This window comes from Otolemur garnettii, unplaced genomic scaffold (genome assembly GCF_000181295.1).
Source record: "Otolemur garnettii isolate 467f Iridium unplaced genomic scaffold, OtoGar3 scaffold00001, whole genome shotgun sequence".
NCBI lineage: Eukaryota > Metazoa > Chordata > Mammalia > Primates > Galagidae > Otolemur > Otolemur garnettii.
The window spans coordinates 8831436-8849562 of NW_003852396.1; the positions used below are offsets into that span (position 1 = coordinate 8831436).

Genomic DNA, 18127 nt, shown 5'->3' on the forward strand with positions numbered 1-18127 from the left:
CCCAGGAGTTGGAGGTTGCTGTGAGCGTGATGCCATGGCACTCTACCCAGGGGGATAGCTTGAGGCTCTGTCTCAAAAAAAAATAATAATAAATAAAATAAAATATGAAGAAATTAAACTGTTACAATTAGTTGTCAACATGGTTGTATACATAGAAAATGCAAATGAATATACAGATAGGCTATTGGAATTAATAAAGTTGTCAAGGTCACTGGGCACATAATTGGCAGAGAAAATTTTTTCTTTTATACACAAAGCACCAAACAAATGGAAAATGGAATGTAAAAAACCTCCCTTATGATAGCATCAAAAGATGTTGAATACATAAGAATAAATTCTTAAAAACAGAAAGAAAAGAATACTCTAAAACAGTGGTTCTCAGCCTTCCTAATGCTGCAACCCTTTAATACAGTTCCTGTGGGTTGTGACCCACAGGTTGAGAACCACTGCTCTAAAACATTACCAAGAAAAATTAATTAGTACCTAAATGGAGAAATGGAGAAATATAATATATTATAATTATAAGCAGAGAATATTATAATCAGATTTATTCTCCTCAAATCTATAGATTTAATATAATCACAATCAGAATCTCAGCAGTGTATCTTTCTTTTTTTTTTTTTTTGAGACTGTGTCTCACTTTGTCGCCCTTGGTAGAGTGGCATCATAGCTCTCGAGCTCAAGCGATTCTCTTGCCTCAGCCTCCCAAGTAGCTGGGACTAGGCTGTCTCAGCCTCTCAAGTGCTGAGATTACAGGCGTGAGCCACCATGCCTGGCCTGTCAACAGTGTTGTTTTAAATATAGAAATTGGCAAGAAGATTCTAAAACTGAAAAGTAAATACAGTGGACCAAGAATGGAAGAAAAACCTTGAAGAATGAGAACAATGTTAAGATATTTATACTATCACATCAAGACTTACTATAAAGTTACAGTATTAAAACTGTGTTGTTAGGGCAAAGACAAATCAATAGAACAAAACTGAGAGTCTAGAAACAGACCTAACCATACAGTGTGGTGATCCTGGGCAGCAGAGGGAAATCTGGACCCTACTTCTGATGCAATCAATCAATAAGAATTTATTGATAATTTGACACACCTGCACGGGGCTGATGTTGTGGCCAACATGCAACCACAAATGGCAAATTTAAAGGGTTTATATGTAAATACTGCTGAAGCAAGCTGGCAACCTATTACAAAAGCCAAAATATTGCAATTAGCACAGCTCAGCATAGCTCAGGGGTCACAAGGTGAGGGGTACATCATAAGGGTGGGGGTGCATATTACCTCATGGGTCATGAAGTACACTAACTCATAGATCACAAGATGGGAGTCACAATTCAAAAGGGTGTCAAGTGGGGGTACATAGTTCAGCATAAGAAAGTTTCCAAAGAACTCGGGACTTTCCATTAAAGACTCACCCCCTCCCTGCATACTTCCTTAATTTCAGGCTGCTTCTCCACCCTTGAGGGGGCTGAGACTAAAAGCCTTAGAAGAGGTTTCCTTTTCAAGGGTAGGGGGCTTGTTCCCCACTGGTCTTAGCAGGGCATCAAGGGGTCTGGGTCATCACCACATGATCACCAGATATGTGACAGAGGTATCACCACAGTCTACTGTGAGTGTGTTTGGGAGGGAGAGGTCTTTTTAGTAAATGACATGAGTAAACTGAATATTCATGTGGGAAAAATGAACCTTGTCTCCTAGCACACATCAAACATCTACTAGAAATGGATTATCGCACTGAAGCTTCCAGATAACAATGAAAAAAATCTTCATGATCTTGGGGTAGGCAAATATGTCTTTTTTTTTTTTTTTTGAGACAGAGTCTCACTCTGTGCTCTGGCGTCACAGCTCACAGCAACCTCCAGCTCTTGTGCTTAAGTGATTCTCTTGCCTCAGTCTCCCAAGTAGCTGGGACTGCAGGTGCCCGCCACAACCATGGGGCGGTTCGAACCCGTCACCCTAGGTATATGGGGCCAGCTGTGCTGCCCAGCAAATATGTCTTAAACAGGAAACCAAAAACACTAACTTTAAAGACAAGCAATAAACTAGAGGTCATTACAATTAAGATACTCTGTTAATTTAAATCATCACTGAGAGTATGAAAAGTCAAGCAACAGACTGTAAGAACATTTGGGCGATCTATGTTTTAAAACAATGACTACTATTGGTTGGGCACAGGGGCCCACGACTGTAATCCCACCACTCGGGGAGAGCGAGGCAGGCGGATCGCTACTGCTCAGGAGTTCCAGACTAGCCTGAGCAAGAGTGAGACCTTGTCTCTACAAAAATAGAGAAACTAGGTGGGTGTTTTGGTGGGCTCCTGTAGTCCCAGCTACTCGGAAGGCTGTAGCAAGAGAATGGCTTGAGCCCAAGAGTTTGAGCTTGCTGTGAGCCACGCATTCTACTCAGGGCAATGGCGTGAGTCTCTGTCTCAAAAACAAAACAAAAAACAAGCAAACTCCTACAAATCAATAGAGCAGAAAGAGCACATAGTTGGATAAGAAAATGGAGAAAGATGAACAAGCATTTCATAAAAGAGGAGATCTAAATAGCCTTTCAGCAGGTAAAAATTGCTCCCATCATTAGTCATTAGAATAATGCAGGTTAAAACTACTGTTTAATTTTATTTTCTAGAATGGCTATTAAACAAACAACAACAAAACCAAAGAAAGAAACAAAAGGCAACAAATTTGGCAATTAATAAGGGGTGGGAGGATATGGAGCGATTGGAACTCTGATTCCTTGCTGCTAAGAGTGTAAATTGGTACAACCACTTTGGAGAACTGTTTTGGCAGTTTTCATGAAAACTGATTATGCCCTATGGCTCAGCAATCCTAGTACTAGGTATTTACTGAAATGTATAATATGTACACCAAAACTGTTCACGAGGTTATGTATGGCCATACTATTCATAGACGTTCCAGACTGGAAACAATGCAGAGCCCACCAAAAATCAGCGACAAAATGTATATATCAATTATTGTGTGTTCACATAACAGAATACAGCAGTGAAAAGAACAAACTCTGCTACATACAAGACATGAATCGCACAGACATACTGTTGAATGAAGGAAGCCGAACACCAAAATATACATATTAAAGGATTTCATTTATACAGGCAAAACTTAAAGATGGTAACAGAAGTTAGAGTAGTAGTTATCTTCGAGGGAACGCTGAGAGGAAGCACAACATAGGCTTTTGGGCGCTGGTCATGTTCTATATCAGCATCAGGGTAATCACACAGGTGTGTTCACTTTGAAGTATTCCTCAGGGTCTCCAAATTCTTTGTGTATGCTATACCTCCACAAAATAATACAAAAATTAAACATATTTCATTAGAAATAATTAGTCTGAAAATATCTTTTTAATCATAAAAACCAGGTGGCTTATTTAACCAAATAAAGAATTAACACAATTAATGTTTTCCTCTTTTCTCTTTAATATCAAAAAACTTGGAGAAAATTTAATTGTCAATTGTATTAATTTAGGTGGTTTATTTCCTTCTTTTTCTTTCTTAATGGCTTTTTATTTCCCACTATTCTATCTGTGTCTGAAATTATATTCCACCAGAAATTCTTTTTGGAACAAATTATTGATAAAAATAAGGATAAAATGTATTGTTTTACCTGTGAATTGTGGTTTCCATTTTCTTTTTTCTTTCTCTGAAAATGAACTGTAGGAGGCACCTGTGAGAAATACGTTGGCACTAAGGGATTGGGGAAGGGATTTAACGTCATTGGCTCTGGTTAGTGAGATGCACGAGAGCATGAAAGTACGTACATCACTGGTTAGCAGTCTCCACACCTGTGGCCCAGGTGGCCTCGGGATTACTTCTATAAATAGCCTCTGGCGAAGTTAGCCAGGCTCTTCCTTTGGCTCAGTTTCTTGAGAGATTGCTGCTGAGATGCTCCCTCCTACTAATATTGACTGTGACTTCTAAGGTGCTTCAGCACCTGAGATCTGAACGAGACATACCCAGAGTGAAAATGTATAGTGTGGTCTGTCCAGACAGTTTCATGGGTTGGGGCTGGAGACACAGTGTCGTGGGTCCGACAATGAACAACAAAAACAAGATGAAAATAAACTAAAATGGTTGACTTGTCCGTCTTTAATTTCACTTCTGTCATGCATTGCTTACTGATAGAGCTGAGTTCTGAGAACTGTATCCTTGTGTAAACATCATAGGGTGTGCCTGCACCGACTTAGATGACATAGCCTACTCACACCTCGGCCATGTAGTATAGCCAGTTCCTCCTACACTATAGACCTATACTACATGTTGCTGTACTATGTGTAAACATAGAAAAGGTACAGTAAAAATAAAGGGTGAAAGATAAAAAATGATTCACCTGTCTAGGACACATGCCAGTTTCCTGCAGGACTGGAACTTGCTCTGAGTAAGTCAGTAGGAATGAATGTGAGGGCCTAGGACATTGCTGTATGCTACTATAGACTTTTTAACAACTAACTACTTACTCAGGCTACTCTAAACTTATAAAAAAATTTTTTTCTTCAATAAAAATATTAACCTTTGCTTACTGTAACTTTTTACTTTATAAAATTTTCTTTTTTTTTGACTTTGTGACCCTTTCATAATAACACTTAAAACAAACACATTGAACAGCTGTACAAAAATATTCTTTCTTTATATCTTTATTCAGTTTTTTTTTACTTTTAATTTATTTTTATTTTTCACTTTTTAAACTTTTTTGTTACAAACTAAGACATAAACACATGCATTAGTCTAGGCCAACGTAGGGTCAGGCTCATCAATAACCCTGTTTTCCACCTCTAAATCTTATCCCCCTGGAAGGTCTTCAGGAGCAAGAACAGGCCTGGAGCTGCCGTCTATGGTAACAATGCTTTCTTCTGGAATACTTCCTGAAGGACCTGCCTGCAGCTGTTTTACAGTTAACTGTTTTTTAATAAGTACCCATCAAACACAAATACCTACTCGAAATGGATTATAGCACTAAAGGTAGAACACTGAAGCTTCTGGACAATAACAATGAAAAAAAATCTTCATGATCTTGGGGTAGGCAAATATGTCTTAAACAGGAAACCCAAAACACCAACTTTAAAGAAAAGCCATAGATAAACCAGTGGTCATGAAAATTAAGATACTCTCTTCATTTAGATCGTCATTAAGAGTGTGAAAGGCAAGCCACAGACTGTAAGAACATTTTTGTAATCTACATATTAAACAAATGTCTATTATTGGCTGGCCTCAGTGACTAACACCTGTAATCCTACCACTCTGTTTCTTATCCTGCTATTCAGTGGAGAAACTTCTTCCAATTACAAGGGGCTTGTTACTTAGAATTTTAAAATTCCAGTGAATTGGTGAAGTATATATTTTTTAATACTCATAGGACTCTGGAGGCCACCATGAACCTACATCCCTGAGGACAAGGGATAGAAGATAACCAAATAATAAAATTGAACATTTTTTAATATCTACTTTAAAACACAACTTTTTTGAAATATAATTTATGTACAAAAAATACTGTCTTATACATAAAACCTCAATGACTTTTTTTTTTTTTTTTTTGAGACAGAGCCTCAAGCTGTCTCCCTGGGTAGAGTGCCATGGCTTCACTGCTCACAGCAATCTCCAACTCCTGGGCTCAAGCGAGTCTCCTGCCTCAGCCTCCCAAGTAGCTGGGACCACAGGTGCCCGCCACAACGCCCAGCTATTTTTTTTGGTTGCAGCCATGATTGTTGTTTGGTGGGCCCGGGCTGGATTTGAACCTGCCACCTTAGGTGTATGTGGCTGGCGCCTTAGCCACTTGAGCCACAGGCGCCAAGCCAACCTTAATGACTTTTGAAAGTTGTGTATACCTGCAAAACCACCACCACAATCAAGATACAAAATATTTTCACGACCTCCAGAAAGATTCTTCCCACCCTTTTGCTGCACAGCCTCTGTCCCCGTCACCAAGCAACAACTAAATGAGTTCATTTTTGTTCCACATGGGTTTTCGGTTGTTCTAGCATAATTTGTCTAAAAGAATTTCCCATTTAATTTCTTGGAACCTTTGTCAAAAATCAATTGACCATCTATGTCTGGATTTATTTCTAGACTTCATTAGGTTTCATTGATCTACCTGTCCACCTACCAATACCACAGTATGGTATCTGAAACATACCAATACCACACTGCCTTGATATTGTTGCTTGAATTTTGGAGATATATGTAATTTTTTTTATTTTGAGACAGAGTCTTTGTCACCCTTGGTAGAGTGTCCTAGCGTCATAGCTCACAGCAACCTCAAACTCTTGGGCTTGAGCAATCTTCTTGCCTCAGGATCCTGAGTAGCTGGGACTACAGGCATTGGCTACTATGCGTGGCTAGTTTCTCTCTTTTTAGTGGACATGGGGTCTCCCTCTTGCTCAGGCTGGTCTCTAACACCTGAGCTTAAGCAATCTACCAGTCTCAGTCTTCCAGAGTGCTAGAATTACAGGCGTGAACCACTGTCCTTAGGTTTTTTTTTTTTTTTAACAACCTTACCTGGGGCACCTTTATTATACTACTGTGTGCTAAGGAGCCCAGGACATGAACTCATGGGTTTAAAAATTGGCTCTTTATCAAATAAAGTTACAGGAAAAACAAAACAAAACACCTATGCAGCTTCATTCCTTTGGTCATTACAAAGCAACACAAAGTTATTTGTAAATTGTGGGCAGTTCAAGGAACATGTGTCCTTAGGTTTTGATCCCTTAGGGGATATTTGACAGTGTCTGGAGATATTTTTGGTTGTCATAACTGGGGGTGAGGGGTGGTGGGAAGTGCCACTGGTAGTAAGTAGAGGCTAGGAATGCTGCTAATGTCCTGTAGCACAGGACGCCCCCCTCCCCAAATCCCCACAACAATTCTTTGGCTCTAAATGCCAATAGTTTGGAGGCTGAGAAATCATGACATACAGTTACCTTTCTAGAGGGACTCCAAACCTACCTATTGTCAAAGGGTATAGACTAAAAGTGACAAAAAAAAAAAAAAAAAGGATAAAAGGACCCTAATACTTTTCTCTTATGTTTGATTCTCCATATGACCTTTGGATATTTTTTTTTTTTTTTTTTGAGACAGAGCCTCAAGCTGTCCCCCTGGGTAGAGTGCCGTGGCATTACAGCTCACAGCAACCTCCAACTCCTGGGCTCAAGCGAGTCTCCTGCCTCCGCCTCCCAAGTAGCTGGGACCACAGGCGCCCGCCACAACGCCCGGCTATTTTTTGGTTGCAGCCGTCATTGTTGTTTGGCGGGTCCGGGCTGGGGATTCGAACCCGCCACCTTAGGTGTACGTGGCTGGCGCCTTAGCCGGTTGAGCTATAGGCGCCGAGCCACCTTTGGATATTTTTAAATAGGAAATATGCAAACCCACATGAACACACATCTGAACTCCAGGGCTTTATTCCCTGGTATACACCCTGAAGCCCTGATTGTTTTATCTTCCTGTGATTCTCACAGCAGAGCACTCTTAGATATAGCTGTGGGGTTTGTGTGTTTGGTTTTTAATGATGGGAGGCTCAGTTTCTGCTTCTCTCTCATCCTTTTTTGATTGTTAAAAGTTGGCTCTGTTTAAAGCAGCTGTATCTGGAAACAGAACTCCAGTGGGTGCACAAGGGAGATAGTGCCCTTGTGAACTCACGTTAATTCTCTAACGATGTTTTCCTAATTGTCAAGTACTGTACATCCACTAGAGATGAAGTGCTGAACATATTGTAATAGAAAGGAAAAGAATAAGACAAATGGTGTAGCAGTTTGCTTTTAGATTGTATAAGCTATTTCTTTCATTAAGCTGATTTTCTGGCCTACAAATTCTGCTGCTGTGAGATCCACTGGAGGATGTGGCTATGTCGTTAAACTCATGCTGAGGACTATTACCTGTACCTGAGTTTCGAATGAATGTCTGTGTGTCTTTGTTCTTTTTGCACAGCATTAACGAAAGCTGGTGTTGACAGGTTGCACAGAGAATAAGCAGTAAGCTATTCTTAGTTTCAAGGTCCTGGACCCGCTCTGGAAAAACATTTTCTCTCTTAATCTCATTTCCTTCTAGTCCCTGCAATTATTTGCTGCAATTATTTTGCTCTGCTTATTCCTTGAGCTTTTTCTTCAGTCAGAGCAAGACCTTTGATACGTGGCAGGAACCTTTGGAAATGAGGAATCAATTTTTAGGAATGGAATCGCTTGGATTCTTGTTATTGCCTATTTTGCTACAAAATCATGAGACAGTTCTATAGGAATATAAAGGAAGAGCTACATACAGGATTTTAAGGATCCAAATAGCTAATGCAGGAAGGCCATTTCTGCCTGAAATGCTGGGGGAAGGAACCACTCAATGCTATTTTTTGAGTACCTACATGTAATATGTCCTTTACCTATATTATCTCGTTTATTCCTTACCTCACTGCAACAAGATAGACATTACCCCCGTTTTACATATGAAAAAACTGAAGTTATTTGCCCAAAGTCACACTTAGGTGGCACTTAAGATGTGAACCCAGAATTGTCTGACTTAAAGTTTGATGATCCTTATCACCATCCTTCTGTGTCTCTAGAGAATGATCAGGTGTCTACACCTGTCCTGTTGGATGGAATAGCCAACTAGTATAGTTGTGGCTATTGAGAACTTGAAAGGTAGCTAGTCTGAGGTAAGCTGTGCTCTAAAATACACTATATTTTGAAGATTTACTACAGACAAAGAATGTAAAATATTTCTATTTTTGTTTAATTTATTTTTATTTTTTGACAGAGTCTTACTTTGTTGCCTGGTAGAATGCCTTTGCTATCATACCTCACCGCAACCTGAAACCTGAAACTCTTTGGCTCAAGTGATCCTTTTGCCTCTACCTCCTGATTAGTTGGGGCTACAGGCGCCTGCTACGACTGCTAGTTTTTAGAGATGGGTCTCGCTCTTGCTCAGGCTGGTCTCAAACTTGTAAGCTCAAGCAATCCGCCCACCTGGGCTTCCTCGAGTGTTAGGATTACAGGCGTGAGCCAATGTGCCTGGCCTCAATAATTTTTTAATATATAGAGGGTGTCAAAAATGGATACACATTTTAAGAAAAAAACTGTATCAAATTTGTAATACTCAAGTCATTTTTGACTTCTGCAATTACAAGAGGTGCTCAATGTGACTTGTATTCATTTCTTGTTATCAGTATATATTGAGCATTACAAATTTTTTTTTTTTTTTTTGAGACAGAGTCTCACTATGTCGTCCTTGGTAGACTGCCATGGCATCACAGCTCACAGCAATCTCAAACTCATAGGCTGAAGCGATTCTCTTGCCTCAGCCTCCCGGTAGCTGGGAATACAGGCACCTGCCACAACGCCCGGCTATTTTTGATTGCAGTTGTCACTGTTGTTTAGCAGGCCCGTGCCAGGCTTGAACCAGCCAGCTTCGGTGTGTGGCCGGTGCTCTAGTCACTGAGCTATGGGTGCCCAGCCTGAGCATTACAATTTCAATAGCTTTTTCCTTTCTTAAAATACGTATACATTTTTGGCACTCTGCTATTTCATGTTGAAATAAATATTGTGGCTGTTTGGATTAATACATATTCTTAAGAGTAATTTCATCTGTTTTTTCTTTAATGTGGCTATTAGAAAAAAACTAAAAATTACAGATGTAGCTTGCATTATGATTTTATGTGATAGCACTGATTTAGATTGCTTCCCAGAAGTGAAATCTTGGGGTTTCAAAGGGGAATTTCCAAGAATTTTAAACATCACTCAGCTATTAGTTTACTATCTTCTGAACTTAATACACTCTTTTTAAAGAAAGCACTTCATCTTGCCCAAGTTGGTCATCTAGTAAAACTACAGAGGACTGGAGCATCTTATGATAAACTGGTTATGTAAAGGAATAACCAACGATTTGACAATTTCATTTTGTTAGGTAGCTGCGTAAATTCCTATAGCCATTGCAGGTAGGATGAAGATGGTGTATGTGTTGATCAGGAATTGGGAATTTTCACTTCGGTGTGGGATGTATCTCATCATGTAGTCTCTGGGCTTCTTTTGATCATGACCTTCTAGAATAGAGGTCGATGCCACAATAGAAGTCAAAGAATAGAAATAAATGTATGTCTCCATATTGGAGAATAAAGACTAAATCCCATCGCTGTGGAAAGTTATGGGCCAGAAGTCTCCCTAGAGAAATATATTTAAAATTCATAAAAACAAAGCCAACTAATTTCACTATAAGCTTAAAAATTATGTGTCCTTTGAACAATGAAAAAAGTTACCTTTCCTGAAGCATATGTGAGTCAAAACGAAAACAGGAACAATTTAGCTTTTTTTTTTTTTTTTAGTGACAGCATCTCACTCTGTTGCCCAGGTTGGAGTGTAGGGTACAACACAACTAACTGTAACTTCACACTTGGGCGCAAGAAATCTGACATCAGCCTTCCTAGTAGCTGTGACTATAGGTGCATGCCATTTTCTTTTTTTGAGATGTAGGACTTACCATATTATCCATAGGCTGGTGTTGAACTTCTGGACTCAAACGATCCTCCTGCTTCAACCTCCGGAAGTACTGGGATCACAGGTGTGAGCCATTGTGCCTGGCCCAGATTTTAGTTTTAAAAGTCTTATATAAACTTTCCAGGGTTAGAGAAAATTCTGTTTGCAAACTGAGCTACTTAGCTTGCTTAAATTAGAAATTAACAGGTAAGTGATACTGTCAAAAGCATGATTAATGTCAAATGCCTGTGTGGACAGAGCAGTCTAATAAACACTAAAGGAGCCATAAAGGAAAGAAACAGTGCAAATTCTGCCTGCAGGGATGAGATTTCTTTTCTATAGTTTGCTAGCTAACTAGCACTGCTGAGGAGTTAAGGCCTCAAAAAAAAGGGAGTAGTTACATCTCAGGTCCTTATCAGAAATAAAAAGGCTTTCTTAGCCCTACACTTAAATGGAAAGTTTACACAGAATCGTGGATGAAATCCATTCTCAGGTGAGAAAGAAGCCATAGGTTTTGTGACCGTCAGCCTAGGCAGCCTTGTTCAGCAGGCTTCTCGGATAGACGGGGTCCTACTCCACTATCACTGTCTCTCAGCTGCACCTGTCCTTTGGTATCACTAACTTAATCCAGATTAAACAGAAAGCAATATCTCACTTTCTACCACAACCCCTGTTAGAGATACTAATATTATAAAACCAAGGCACTCCTAAGCCAGAGATTATGAAATAACTGAAGCTCTCCTAACTCTTAAGATCTTGTTTGTCACAAGGACTCAGTCCATATATAGAGTGGCCATAAAGTTCTGTGACTTGTCAGACTAGGCAATTTATGGATAGGCAACTATTTTAAATTGCACATGAACTTTATGGTCATCTTGTATTATCTTTAACTTTTCTGAGATGGTCTAATTTGTTCTAACTACATATATTTATTAAATACTTAGTCTAGGGTAATTGGTTCACATGGGCTAGCTTAAAAAGATAGAAGCCTCGGCACATATTAAAAAAATGTAACTGATGAAGAGGATACTTTTCAGGTCCCTTCTTCTAAGGTGTAAGTCCTGGTATTAAGAAGTTGAGAGAAAACCCTTTGTGATTAGTCACAGGGTCTAGATGGCCAATGGGAAATTGCTGCTTGAGACAAGAGAGTGGAGATTTGCTGGATGAACACTTACATTCTAGATCCCAGAAAGTGATAAACAGGTAAGAAAAAATAATTCATGCTTTTTTTTGTTGTTCAAAACTTACACTTTATTTTTCTTGAATATTCATATTTATGCTTTTTATCACTATCCACACTGGTTTTTTTTAAAAAACACTTTGTGATTTTTAGCCCCAGTACCATAATCAGCCCCTTACTCTTACAATTCCTTTGCTCTTATCACTTTGCCTTTGTATGGTTTGTATAAAATGAGGATCTTGGAAAATCACTATTTCCTGTGAACTCAAGAATCTACTCCAGCCTTACCCAAACCAGCAAGATTAGGCAGGCAAAACCAGTTGGATAGCAGATATAATATGATCTCATGGACCAAGGCAGAGTTGTGTGCACGTCTAAGAGGTCATACTGATTCACCATTAGAAGGATCAGGTAAGCTGACCAGGGTGAGGTAGGACTGTCCACAGGATTGTGTGCATTGCAGTAGGGGAGGCAGTATACAACATTCATGGATTAAACACTAGGCTAATGCTTTTTTGAAAATGATTTATGCTCTAAAGGACAAAGGTTTAGCTTCTTGATACTTTTTTCTTTAATTTATGAAGACTTCAGTCATTAATATTAATTTTTCTTGTTTAAAATGAAAACAACTGGCTACAGTAATACAGAGTAGATAGCTGAACTGCATCAGAATATTTAAGACTTTAAAATTAAATTCTGGGTAATCTCATCTTATAAAAATATGTCGATATATGAAATACTCAATAAAGGTCCAGGATATGGGATATTTAAAAATACATTTCTCTTGAATCAGCACCAAAAATATCATTAATTTCTATACAACCCGTGTCAAGTTTTTAAGTATAGGCAGTTTAAAGATTTTCTGGTAAAAATCACAAACTCCACAGAAATCATTTAAGAAATATCCAAACAACTTTCAAATATATTTTGACATCAAGGTCAGGCAATTCACTTGGAAGAGCATTATGATGAGTGTCACCACATTTCTGCAGTAAGACATTTCATGGCAACTTTGCCTAAGGGGAATATTTTACAGCTCACATAAAGGAGGCACTGATACTTAGGAACTTAAAAAAATTACTAGAACTGTTAAGACTGAGGTGAAGAATTTGTACAGCCTTCCACAATTTCAAAGAGGTAGTGATAGATACTTGTTCTTCTGGCGATATCAAATGCAGTTTCTTCCAAGTTGTTTTTCAGACCTGGTTTGATATAACGGTTCATCAAGAGGAGTTCCAGGGTATCTTTGCTGTCTTTGTTCCCAGCCGCAAGATGTAAGGGGGTCAAGAGGCCTTTTGTTTGGGCGTTGATATCTGCGTCGTGCTGAAGTAAGAAAGAAGCCACTCTGGTGTTATTCCACTTACAAGCACTGTGTAGGGGGGTCCAGCCATCCACAGTCACTGCGTGAACATCTGCCCCTTGCGCAATCAGCTCGCGGACAATATCTAAGTGTCCACTGTAGGCTGCTCGATGAAGAGGGGTATATTCATCCTCATCCCTAGTGTTCACATCAGCGGCCTTTTCAGAAAGTAGTCTCCGCACTGTAGTAAGCTGAGAAGAAAAAGAAATCTTTTAAAAATCCAACTCGACTACGTGGGAGGCTGAGGCAAGAGAATCGCCTAAGCCCAGGAGGTGGAGGTTGCTGTGAGCTGTGATACCACAGCACTACCAAGGGCAATCAAGTGAGACTCTGTCTCTAAAAAAAAAAATCCAACTCGAACCAGAACAACAGAGAGAAGTTAACTGTCTTGTATTAGATTTAATTAGGATAAATTAAAACTTCCTTGTTAGCAAATGACTTTATAATGAAAACAATTTAAGATTTCTTTTTTGGAAGGACAGGGCAACTGATGTACAAATAAGCAAGTTAGTGTTTTTTTTTTTTTTTTTTGAGACAGAGCCTCAAGCTGTCCCCCTGGGAAGAATGCCATGGCTTCACTGCTCACGGCAACCTCCAACTCCTGGGCTCAAGCAAGTCTCCTGCCTTAGCCTCCCGAGTAGCTGGTACCACAGGCGCCCGCCACAACGCCCAGCTATTTTTTGGTTGCAGCCATTATTGTTGTTTGGCGGTCCCAGGCTGGATTCGAACCCACCACCTTAGGTGTATGTGGCTGGTGCCTTAGCCGCTTGAGCCACAGGCGCCAAGCTGAGCAAGTTAGTGTTAACCACACTCTGCTGCTTCTAAAAATGAGATTTCTGAATATCAACGTTTACATTTACTCCTGGTTCAATCAAAACTTATTGCACAAAAGCTACAGTCCTATATAATGCCACCTGTAATTGTATATGGTATTTTACATTTCATCTGTGGGAAAAAAAACCCATAATGGCTGATTTTCTTTGTAGCGGGTTTATCACACCAAATATACATAATGTGTAAAACATTTAAAAATTAAACTTCTTTCACAAAAGAATAAAATAGTGACAAGGAAATTTAGAACAGGCTTTCAATCCTAGGATCAACCAGGGTGATCCCAGGAAAATCAATATTCCTGAATCTCATTTTCTTACTCTGTAAAAGAGAATATTACCTTTCTTGTAGGGATACGTGAGGATTAGACAGAATAATGTAATGAGGTACCTAGTATAGTTGGTATTTAATAAATGTTAATTCTCATCCTCCCTTTCCTAAATAATACTTACTTCTAGGATAACTGCAATGACTATAAATGATTTAGAAATATAGATGATTAGGCCAGGTGTTGTGGCTCACACCTACAATCCTAGCACTCTGGGAGGCTGAGGGGGGTGGAATGCCTGAGCTCAGGAGTTCGAGATCAGCCTGAGCAAGAGTGAGAGACCTCCTCTTTAAAAAATACTCAGGTATTGGGGTGGGAACCTGTAGTCCCAGCTATTCAGGAGGCTGAGCAAGAGAATCACTTGAGTCCAGGAGTTTGAGGTTGCTGTGTGCTATGATGCTACAGCACTCTACTGAGGGTCACAAAGTGAGACTCTGTCTCAAAAAAAAAATACAGATGATTGCTTGCAATCATTATCTTTACAGAGTTAATTACCCTTAAACTTCCAAGTAGTATTTAACATAACCCTCTGTGGCTTAATATGTACTTTTGCATATATTGCCTCATTTGATCCCCACAATCCTGTATAAAAGAGACATGTATCATTATGGCCTTTTTTACACATAAGAAAATAGAGGTTCAAGAATGGTAGTGTTTGCCCAAATTTACAGACAAATAGAGATTCAGGGGCCTTTCTGCTTGCTCCAACCCAATGCTTTTCCTACTCTTATCATTCCCTCTTTGTTTTTTTTCTTTACCCGATTTTTTTCAGCAGCCCAAAGAAGCAATTTGCTTGGATTTTTTTCCATTTTTTTTTCTTGCAATTGATACCATTCTTCATTCTTTTCATCTTGCTCCTCATCTTCATCAGAATTGCCTACCCAGAGACTTTGAGTACCAGTGGGAATAAGGTGTCCATGTGTCTCCAACAATTCAAGTTGATTGAAGTGTTCAGAAAAGTCCAAGGAATTCTCTGGGTCTGGTTTTCCACTATCATTTACTTTTCCTTTTTCCATTCTTACTATTATTCTAAATAAAAAGCATTTCAAATTCCAGGATACCAATGTTTCTAGAGATGAATTATGTCTGCTTTATGTTATTCACCAAGATCTGAAATCACAAACAAAAAATTATTAGCAAAACAGTAATTGAGGCTTTATCAACAGCACAGATAATTATCTTGCAAACACACACAAATAAACTCCACTGAAACTCTTTAGTGTTTTTCTCCTAATCCTCATTATATGTACTAAATATTGGAGGTGACAGATTTCAGTTATCTATGATCCTTAATGTTCTAACTTTTCTTTTTGTTGTCTTCTACTAACTCAACTGTACAACCATTATTATAACTATATTATTTTGAATCTGTTGGTTTAGGTACAATGCTGTTATGCTAAGAGTGATGAATGCTTGACATTTTAAAAATTTAATATAATAAAGACAAGTACATTTAAGATTTTTATAAACTAGACACAGATAATACAGAGCAGAAACAAAAACTTCCGGTTTCTAAAAAATACTTCAAAGAATCTGGATTCTTTCTTTTTTTTTTTTTTGAGACAGAGCCTCAAGCTGTCCCCCTGGGTAGAGTGCCATGGCATTACAGCTCACAGCAACCTCCAACTCCTGGGCTCAAGTGAGTCTTCTGCCTCAGCCTCCCAAGTAGCTGGGACCACAGGCGCCCACCACAATGCCCGGCTATTTTTTGGTTGCAGCCGTCATTGTTGTTTAGCAAGTCCGGGCTGGACTGGAACCTGCCACCTTAGGTGTACGTGCCTGGCGCCTTAGCCAGTTGAGCTACAGGCACCGAGCCAAAGAATCTGGATTCTTAAAGACAGTACAGCCCCACAGATATCTTCAACAAAACATCTGTAATAATCATCTATTTCTACTTTAATAATTTCCGGCCTAGGAAAATTCACTGCTTTAAAAAGTAGTCCTATTCATTGATAGACAGCTATAGTTCTTATTTGGCTCTTGTTTTGAACTGAATTTTGGCAATCATTCACTCCTTCATTCAACAAATAAAAACACAATATCTAGTATATGCTGGTCTCTGGATACTGGGAATCAATAATGAACAAGAGCTGTGTGTTCACCTCAAGAAGCTTACTGGCTAGTGGAGGTGAGTGGCAAAGACAACGTGGTAAGTACTGTGATGAGATCACACCCAGATTCCGTAACTATACAGGAGAGTCAAAATTCTATTCCTAAGGATTTAAAGAAGGCTTCCTGAAGGAAGTGATATTTATTCTGCTAGGCTGGCATATTACTTTATAAACCAGTATCAGCTTAAAAGTTACACAGCATATAAGCCCTAATCAATTAAAGAAAATGAGAATAACTAAGGGATATTAAAAATACCACTTCTCAGCTGCCCAACTCTATTTGTTGAAATCTTATCAGTCTTCCAATGCTCTTCTCAGATTCTTTCTTGATCTTCCCAAATAGATCTCTCTTTGCTTTCTACCTTTTTTAGTACTACAGTTTGTCTTATTTTGTGGTGAACTATTTTCTCATTTTGAACTCTTCAAAGATTATAAACTTAAAGTTAGGGACCACACTTACAGAGTATTCATGTCCCAGCAAGCATTAACATCACTTGATTTTGCCTGGAATGGATTCTGAGAAGTTTCTGAATTAAGAATATCCCTAAGATACGAATCATTGTACCTAATTTCATAAGTTTAATAGTATACAATCCTAATGTGGTATTAAATTTTATTACAAGGTCCAAAACTCAAATCTATAAATCATTACCAGTAACTTCTCTGGGCCTATTCCTTTGTTATAAAACATAAGGATTGTACTAAAAGATTTCTGAGACCTGCCCAGCTTTTTAGTCTATTGCTTTGTGTTTTCTAAGTTGTCTTGGAGTTCCCACCTTTTCCTTTATTCTCAAACTAGTTCCTGAACCTTGCAACACAAAAGTGATCATACTTCAATTCATTAAACACTTAATGGATGCCGATAAATAATACACATTTCGCTTGTAAATTATATTAAATACAATAACATTATATATAGCCCAGCTCTTATTCCCCTCCCCCAACATGCCTTTCCTCTTTATAAAAACTCCTTTTATATAAATTTGGAATTTACAGATCCAGATACCATAAACTATATATAACATTTCCTTGGCATATTTGATTTAAAAAGTCAAACCCAGGTATATCTGCCTGATTCAGAGTTTAAAAAAATCGACCAACGTTCTTAGATAAAAATGGAATTTCCAAAATTGATGACTACCAGGAAATGATAGGTAGGGTATGTTTCTTAACTTAAAGGGCGCATTCCATTCTGAGAGAGACCCTAACTTTGTCAACTCCTCAAACAACTCAGTAACAGGCGGGGCTTTACAAACCCCATTTTACAGGTGAAGGTGCTGAGGTTCGGAGCGATTAAAGCAACCTGCCCTAGATAAAAGGCTCTTCAATAGAATTGATTCAAAAGTTTCACATTATTTTTTCACTGCCCTACATTTTAGTGCTGTCAGCACAAAGTAATACCTATGTGCTCAAAAACCCAGGGGCGACAATCGAAGGGAGCAGGTAATAAAAGCCTGTAAACTGGAGAGTCTGATGAGTGGCAAGCAAGTGTGAGGGCCACGAGTTCCTGCCCACTGGCACCTGCTGGTCGGTCACTCAAAGGCCCGCGAGTCTGCCTGTGGCCTCCTCACAGCCAAGAGAGGAGAAGCCACTTTCGGTCCTACCCTGGGACCCAAGACGCGGCATGACTTGCAGAGCTCGGCATGGATCGACATGTCCCTCACCGGTACGAGCCCAGCAGCTCTCAGATGACGCGCGTTTACCAGCAAGCGAGGTCCGAGACCCGGCAAGACACATCCACCTTTCAGAAGAGAAAATCGCCGCCGCGGACCTCGCTTCCGGGTTTGTCCTCTGGGCTGCCTAGAGATTGGCTCCCGCGTGGGGGCGGGGCCTCGTCTCTATTTTCCCGGCCCCT

At 39.3% G+C, this 18127-nt stretch overlaps 1 protein-coding gene across 3 annotated transcripts; it reads right to left on the reverse strand.

Annotated features, from left to right (window-relative positions):
• Positions 1-12401: 12401 nt before the first annotated feature.
• ANKRD49 (ankyrin repeat domain 49) lies at positions 12402-18030 on the reverse strand. 3 transcript variants are annotated; one of them, XM_023511470.1, is made up of 3 exons: positions 17976-18030; positions 14920-15271; positions 12402-13193 (listed from the first exon to the last, which is right to left on the reverse strand). In XM_023511470.1, exons 2-3 carry the CDS (start codon positions 15175-15177, stop codon positions 12732-12734), a joined length of 720 nt encoding a protein of 239 aa, XP_023367238.1. In that variant the 5' UTR covers positions 15178-15271; positions 17976-18030; the 3' UTR covers positions 12402-12731. The 3 variants fall into 3 exon arrangements, with proteins under 3 accessions (XP_023367238.1, XP_003780865.1, XP_023367236.1); XM_003780817.3 differs by having other exon boundaries at positions 17937-18027; XM_023511468.1 differs by having other exon boundaries at positions 17877-18027.
• Between the last annotated feature and the right edge of the window lie 97 nt (positions 18031-18127).